Raw genomic sequence first — 8,371 nt, 5'->3', positions numbered from 1 at the left:
GGAGACCGCTTGTAGTAGCTTTGGGACTCAAAAAGGAAAGAAAGAAGCGGGCAGCAGGCACTTTCGTAGAGTTCAGTCTACATTTATAGGTGGTCAGGTCCTCCATTTTTTCCCCTTGCATCGCATGCCCTCCTTTTTGACCTCCTTTGGCAGCGGAAGCCTCTCCTCACCCTGCTTGGGAAAAAGAAGGCATGTATCTGAGGAAGAAGACTGAAGCCTAGTAGGAAAGCTCATGCTGCCAATTTCTTTCTTCAAGTGAGTCTCAAAGGGGCTACAAGCTCTCTCTACATTATTGTGGTGGTGATGATGGTGATGATAATGATGATATCCAACTGCATCCGAGGAAGTAAGTCAGAAATCTAGGAAAGCTCCTGCTGCCAATGACTTTCTTTCATTGAATCTCAAAGGGATTGCAAGACATTGGGTCCCCCTTCCAAGAGACCCCTCTGCTTTGGCGGGAAAAGGCCTCCTCCTCCTCCTCCTCTCACTGCAAGGGGGGGCTGACCCCTCCCCAGAGACACAAACCCCTGCCCTCCCCCTCCCCCTCCCCCTCCTCCTCCTCTGACGTGAGAGCCTCCTTCTCCTCCTCTTCTTCCAAAAGCCCTTCTCCTTGCGCTGGCTTTCCTTTCTCCACCCCAAACCAGCATCCTTCCAGCGCTGCGGCCAGAGACCTCCTCCTCCTGCTTCGTCCCGGAGAAGCCAAAGGAGGGGCTCCCCTGGCCTTGGTGGGCTTCCCCGCCATGGAGTGAGGCAGGCTGCGCTAGGAAGAGCAGAGGTAAAGAGGAAGAGGAGAGCAGAGGAGGCGCTGGCTCCCCTCTACTTCTGCTGCTGCTGCTTCTTCTGGGCTTGGAGGGGAAGTGAGGGGGAGAAAGAGAGGAGGGAGCAGTGGGGGCTACTCTAGGGAAGCTGGCCCTGGGTGCGTTGCCCACCTCCCGGGGGTCTCCAGGAGGTGCCTCTTTGGGCAACGCACCCAGGGCCAGCCTCCCTCCCTGGCTTGGGACACCCCCCCCCCACACACACACACTCTTTCTGCCCTCTCTTTCTGGGGAGACACGTCCCTTTTGAGGAGAGAAGTTGGAAGTTGGAGAAGGCGAGTTCCAGGGATGGGAGGGAGAGGCCTTTCCCCTTCTTCCAACCAAGTCGTGGGAAAGGAGCCCAGTGATTCATCTCCCTCCGTCTTGGGGACTCCGAGCAAAAATAAGGAAGGGGAGTGGGTTGGGCCCGGAGGGTGTGTGTGTGTGAGAGAGAGAGAAGGGGAGGGAGGGAAAGAACGTTGGTGTGTAAGTGTGTGTGAAAGAGAATATTTGGTTGTGTGTGTGAATGTTTGTGTGTGTGAGAGAGAGTATTTGTATGTGTGAGAGAGAACATTTGTCTCTGAGTGTGTGTGTGTGACAGAATATGTTTGTGTATGTGTGAAAGAACAGTGTGTGTATGTGTGAGAGAGAAAATGTGTGTGCTAGAGAGAATATTTGCGTGTGAAAGAGTGTGTGAACGAGAGAATGTGTTTGTGCTTGTGTGAGAGAACAGTGTGTGTGTGTATGAGCACTGTTCAGACTGACTGGTTCATCAGTTTGGTTCTGCAGTCAAGAGGCCAGCCTCCCTTGTAGACCCCAAGAGCAAAACGAAAGCAGATCTTGGCACTTAAATGTGAAGTTGTTGTTTAGGCAGGGAAAAAAGGCAGAACTTTTGAAGGTCTAACATTTTAGCCTCTTGTGGTGATGCTTTCAGAGATCAGGGCTGTTCTGCAGCAATGCCACCTTGCAGCCAGCCATGGGTCTTCACAGAATGACCCTGCTGCATATTTGCTCAGAAATAAGAAGAAGACAGATTGGGAAGGGCAGCTGTGAAAGGACTGGACAAGATCATAAAGTGTAAAGATACATTTCTGAACACCAAAGTGAGGATTGTTGTTAACTGCCTTCAAGTCATTCCTGACTCATAGTGACCCTGTGGATGAAACAATTCCAAGACTGCCTGGCCTCCACTGCTCTCCTTGGATCCTGTAAGTTCATACATGTGTCCTCCCTGATTGAGTCTTTCTATCTAGCATGCAGCCTTCCTCTCTTTCTGTGCCCCTCCACCTTTCCTAGCATTATTGCCTTCTCATGATGAGTCCAAAGTGCAACAGCCTCAGTTTGATCATCTTGCCTTCCAGGGAGAGTTTAGGACCCTTGAAGTGCGAATTGTCCAAGTCGTCGTTTTCCTCATCACCATATACTAATGTGAAAGCTGGACAATGAAAAAGGCTGATAGGAAGAAAATCAATGTATTTGATATGTGGTACTGGAGAAGAGTGGTGAGGATCCTGTGGAAGGCCAAGAAAGCAAATAAGTGGGTTATAGAGTAGATCAAGCCTGAACTCTCATTGGAAGCAAGGATGAATAAATTGAGGCTCTCATACTTTGGCCACAACATGAGGAAAAATGACTAATTAAAGAAGACTAATTAAAAATACTAGGAAGGGCGGAAGGCAGTATAAAGCGAGGAAGACCACATGCCAGATGGTTAGACTCAATCGGGGAGGACACAGGTATGAGCATGTAGGACTTGAGCAGAAAGGTTGAAGACAAGGAGTCTGGGAGATGTCTCGTCCATAGGGTCACCAGGAGTCAAAGTCAACTGGAGGGCAGTTAACAACAAAATTTCTTCAAGACAAATGGGACTTACACCTCCAGCTGCATGTATTTTAAAAAACAACTGCAGACCACTTTTATAGGTAATGCTAAATTGTACAATTGATCCTTTTGCACTGTCTGGGCCACATGTGATTATTGTTAAAATGTGAGAGAGACCACAAAAAGGAAATTTGCACTTCTATAAACAGCATATGACTCTCCCATGTTGCTCCAAGTCCATCTGTGACTCCAGCTGGGAACAAATGTACACATCTGTGCATAAAGGCCCTTTCATACTTCAAAATTATAATGCTATGATTCCACTTTAAGGCCCTGTACAGACAGGCCCTTTGCGGCATCATGGCAACATTCTAGGGTTGCCTCGGGGTGGCGCGTGCACATGCCCCACAACCCTAGCACGTCGCCATGATGCCATAGCTGTGCGGCATTGTGCGGATGGCACACATAGCTATAAGGTCACTGTTGCGCAGCAGATGGAGCCGTGCGGCAATGACGTGCTTGCGCCACTGCCAGCTGTTTACAGCGGCGCAAAAAGGAGCTGCTTTTCACCGCTCCTTTTTTGTGCAAGCGCTTCACACAATTTGGTTGCTGCGGTGCTGCTACATGAAAAAGAGAGGCGGCTCCTAGCCACCTCTTTCTGGCGGTCTGTACCCCGCCTAAGTTACTTGGCTGCAGCCTATAGAATCCTGGAATTTACAATTCAGGTCATTAGAATTCTCAGCCAGATAATTCTAATGGCATGGTACAGACTGCCCAAAAAGGGTGGCTTGCTGGAGCCTCTCTTTGCTCTGCAGGAGCTCCACAACAAACAAATTCTGAGGCGCTGCTGCAGAGCAAAAAAGGATCGCCTGCAAGCAGCTCCTTTTTGCGGCGCCGCAAATCACCAGAGCTGGCGCAATGACATCGCAGCTGTGGCACCCCGTCTGGAAGCGGCACAGCTGTGACGTCACCATTACGCACCCCATCTGGTGAGCACACCACAGCTGTGGCGCCCTCATCACGTGCGAAGGTTGCCGGGCGTGTGGCCTCTCTGCCCACCAGGCGACCCTCGCATGTGATGAGGGCACCGCAAAGGCCTGTCTGTTCTGGGCCTATGAATCCCAAAGTTCCATAGGATGCAGTCATGGCATTTAAAGTGGAATCATAGAACTGTAATTGTGCAGTGGGAATGGGTCCTAGGTAGGTTATGTAAGATTTCTCCATAAATTTGTACCACAGTTCCCAGCCTTCTCACCATTTAGTTTGCTGGCTAGGGTCTCTGGAAGTTGCAGCCTGATGATATTGGAAAGTTGTACAATTCTCATTCTGGTTTGACCAAGGTAGGGCTTTTTGTATTTGCATTAAAGATTGAACATCCTTGAGAATGAGGCTGGAGGTGCATGTTTGAGGTCAGGTTTTTTTTTTTTTTCATCAAGATATGCAAATATTTGGAACAGTTTGACCCAATGTAGAAAGCTCACCCCATTCAGTGTATTTAAACTCTGGCTCGGTACACACGGGCACTATGTGGTGTGGCAGCAGCGATATTAGAGTTCAGGAGTGCACATCAACCGCATGTTCCCGAACTCTAATACATATGGGCGCCAGCATCATGGTGGCCTCCCATCCAAACAGGGGCCGCCATGATGCCACCGCCACCATACAGCGACCAGATGTCACTAGCAGGAAGTGGCATCATGGCGGCGCCCCTTCCCGCTTCCGGTATCACAAAAAAGAAACTGCTCTAGGCAGCTCTTTTTTTGAGGCACATCTATGCTGCAGCATGGGGATTCTGCAGCACAGACACAGGGCTTGCTGGGGCAGCACGGCATGGAGCCTCCTGTCTGTACTTCTCTTCTGTTATTCTGAACTGTATTCTGTCCATACAGAATAGTTATAGTTCTAATTCTGTAATAATTGATATCAAAACCACAAATACAAACTGCCAAGTTCTCCCAAGAAGTCAGCAAAAAGAATCTCTAATAAGACTGTCAAAAGAAAGCTGGAAAAGAACTCAGGGTAGTTGAGTCAGCCCTCTACTTTAGCAATTTTGATTTCTGGGGATTTGATTATTCATGGATTTGATTAATATGTTCTCTCTAGAAATCTCTTGTTCTTCCAGTGTGATTCTATGGACAACGTCTGCCAGACGTCAAGCTGGAGGAACTAGAGATTCCTAGAGAGAACACTTCTCTAGGCATTTGTAGGTTCTCCTAGAGAACCTAGAGATTCCTAGAGAAGTATTCTCTCAGGTAAAAATATAGTAGTTTTCCAAATTTCACAGGGGTCTTGTCCCTGTAATACCAGCGGATGTGAAAGGCCACCCTACTTACCTGTAAGGGAGGCACATCAAAGTTGTATAATCTTTTTTAAAGGAATGTGGGTTCCATTTTAAAATGTAATATAGAAGGTGTCCATTCAGATGTCTCAGAGAAATGTCTCATGTGAAATGTGAAGTGCTTTTGGACATCTCTATAACTGAAGAGAAAAAAAGAAATGCATAAGATCCCTCCCTGGCTCCTGCCACTGCTGGTATAAACATGGACGCTGCAGATTATTCAGTAATCCAGTTCTAAATACTGTACACAGATACCAGATTTTGTAAACAAACTGGGAGCCTTATAGCAATTTTTGTTTTTCCTGTATTGCCGTGTTAAGAATTTTAAGTTCCCTTTTCCCTCCTGTCACCCACAAGGTGATGCACACTTCTGAGTGGGATGTTCATATATTTTAAACTCTCTTTGCTTTGTAGGAGGGACCACTATTAACAAGACAGTGTTATATTTTGAGTTAGAAAAATGTGCTACCAGTTGGACTCTTTAACCCTGGATTTTACTCTGATTTGTAGAGATCTGGGGAAAGAGAAGGGGCAAAAGAGGGAGAAAGCCCACTGCAAGTAGAGCAAGAGGTATCAGAAGCCACCATTGGAGATTTTCACACACGGACAGGATAGGGATGGGATTACTCCTCCATCCTTATCCCGTCCATGACTGTGATGGCACAAAAGGCTTTCAAATTGTAGTGTTGATCCCACCATTAACCTGTCATTAAAGCAGCATTGCATTAATGCAAACTTCCTTTAATGCAAAATGCTGGCCAATGTTGCTTTAATGACAAGGAAATGGTGGGATAATGATGGATCTGCAGGATTTCATCTGAAAGCCTGAGTGCAGTCGCCATCATTCGCACTTCCCTAACGGGATAAGTGTGAATCCCGTCTGAAAGTCCTTTCCACAATCACACGGGAAGGACAGAGACAGGACATCCCTTGTCTGATAATCTCCATTGTTGCTGCTGGTTTAGCCTTCTTGGACTGTGAGCTACTTCCTATTTGCTTTGTACTGTGGGAGATTTACAATATAATCCCATACATAATCTCATCTCAACACACTCTGTATTTGTCAGTGTTAAAGCACATGTACAGTATAAAGAGTGAAGGGAAAAGAATTGTAGAAAGACAGTTTCTCTTATGGCAGGATTACTATCTTGAGATGGCCAAATAGAATCAAACAATTTAGAATTAAAGTTCTGAGCACTGCTTACCACCCTGCAATTTGGATTCTAGTTTGAATGCTACAGGAAAAGGCTCCAAAAGGACAGGAACCCTGGTGATAAAGACATGCACAAACAGGGCAGCTATTCATCATTTGGGATTTGTTCCTAACAATCTCAAGATTACAGTATGAATCCTTGAAAGATAGGTGGAGATTAATCTCTCCATTCTCTTCTAGTTTTTCTTCTTCTTCCCTTTAGTATTGGATAATACAGTGTAAACCTCTTTGCTTCACAAGAGAGTAGGTAACTTCCTGTGGCTGAATAATAACAGAGATTATTAAAGGTGTCAGAATAAAATGTTTATAGTTTTTTGTGGGTTTTTCAGGCGATGTGGCCATTTTTTAGATGAGTTTAGTCCTAACGTTTCACCAGCATCTGTGGCTGGCATCTTTGGAGAATGCTTTCTCTGCAGATGCCAGCCACAAATGCTGGTGAAACGTCAGGAATAAGCTCTTCTAAAACATGGCCACATAGCCTGAAAAACCAACAAAAAACTATGTATGCCAGCCATGAAAGCCTTTGATTTCACAAAATGTTTATGCTTGTTTTCTGTCTGTTATATTTGCAGAAAATACACTGTATATGCAAAGCATATTGTGGAATCTGCTACAGTTTTGTAGACCTAAAAATGGGAATAAAATAGTTATCAAATTGAAAATAGACTTTTAAAAATTAAGTTTTGATATTAAAAATTAACTCTTGTGAATAATCTAATTCTGTTCACTGGGCTAGCAATTTGGAAAATCTAATATCTGGATTTTGGAGTGTGTGTTTGCAAATACTTAATGATATCTTGAAAACTGGACTCAAGTCTAAACATAAAATTCATTTATATTTCATATATAACTTATACACATAGCCTGAAAGTAATTTTATAAACATTTTTTTAATATTGTGCATGAACCAAAAGTTTGTGTACACTAAACTATCAGAAAGCAAAGATGTCACTATCTCAGCCACAAATGAAAAAAGTTTTGGATTTTAGAGTATTTCTTATTTCAGAATGCTAGATAAGGGAGACTCAACTTGTAGTAAAAACTTCAGTCGTGATTTGGACACTGTACAGTAAGTAATGAAATAATGATAATTAGAGATACTTACTTATGCTTTTAGTAACCAGGAAAAGGGCTTTTTAAATATTTTATTAGGCAAGAATATGTCATATCATGCTTTAATCTATAACCTGCCTGATATACAAATGAATTTAAAAAGACATGCTTATGTAACCCCAGGTTATATGCATATACTCATGTATAAGTCTAGAAATTTAGGTCAAAAAATTGATCCAAAAAACCTGAGTCGACCTGAGTCAGTTTAACCATGGGTCAATGTAGGTACTGTGCTTTAACTCTCATTAAAAAAGGAACAAATCCCTGGTGAAAGGCAAGAGTGTCATCTGCCCTGGCATCAGTGAACCCCCTTTATTTTCTCATCCATCCAGCCTTTAGTATGAACACAAACAGTTATGCCTGCTGGAATTTTGTAAGTACTTTGGCATTGCTTTCCTTTGCTTCGTCCTTTACATCCTTTGTTAGATGCCTCTAAACTTTACTCTTGATTTATCCATGGGTCATATCAAAAACCATAATTTTGGTCCCAAAACCTGCCCTTAACTTATACATGAGGTCGACTTATAGTCAAGTATATACGGTATGTCACCTACAAGATTCCAACTATTTTGCTTTTATTCTTTAAAAAATACTTTCATTGTTTTAAATTCAATATTATTTTAAACTGTTTACACTGATTTTATTCATCCTCCACTTTGAAATCTTGTGATAAAGAGTGTGATGTAAATATTTTATTAAATAAAATAAATAACATACATGAACCCCCACACCATCCAGCCAGATAAAGGCCATAGCATCCATGGGAAATGACATTTTTCTGGAATAGCATGTGAAAATATTTTCTGCCTGCAGAGAAATCTGTAACTCAGCACATGATGGATGTGTGAGCACAGCTCTTTCTGTACAGGAGAAGGTTGAGGGACATTAGCACAAGGAGGAATGAAAGCTACAGCAGGTACATTGTGTAGGTTGGCACTGTTAAGATGAAGGGTAGTTAAGTGGGAAAGGAAATTCAAGAGGAAACAGGAGATGAATGTTTTGAGTCCCTCTGGGGAAAGGCACATGTGGCCTCCACAGGGCAAAGCACAGTTTGGAGCATCCTGAGGGCAGCAATAAAGATATATATGAAAA

At 43.9% G+C, this 8,371-nt stretch overlaps 1 protein-coding gene across 2 annotated transcripts in view; it reads left to right on the top strand.

Annotated features, from left to right (window-relative positions):
* Positions 1 to 611: 611 nt before the first annotated feature.
* DSE (dermatan sulfate epimerase) overlaps positions 612 to 8,371 on the top strand; it is a 47,519-nt gene continuing 39,759 nt past the window's right edge. The window contains exon 1 of one of the 2 annotated variants that reach the window (XM_042445321.1): positions 612 to 775. Coding sequence is in view for 1 of the 2 variants with exons in the window: in XM_042445319.1 (XP_042301253.1) it covers positions 2,680 to 2,716 (37 nt within the window). In the remaining variant the exon portion in view is untranslated. Of the gene's footprint in view, positions 776 to 2,608; positions 2,717 to 8,371 lie in introns of those variants that run through there. The other variant, XM_042445319.1, reaches the window with a different exon arrangement.

This window comes from Sceloporus undulatus, chromosome 1 (assembly GCF_019175285.1).
Source record: "Sceloporus undulatus isolate JIND9_A2432 ecotype Alabama chromosome 1, SceUnd_v1.1, whole genome shotgun sequence".
In the NCBI taxonomy this organism is placed as follows: Eukaryota; Metazoa; Chordata; class Lepidosauria; order Squamata; family Phrynosomatidae; genus Sceloporus; species Sceloporus undulatus.
The sequence above is the reverse complement of the archived record's forward strand: the minus strand, read 5'-3'. Positions and strand labels throughout refer to the sequence as shown.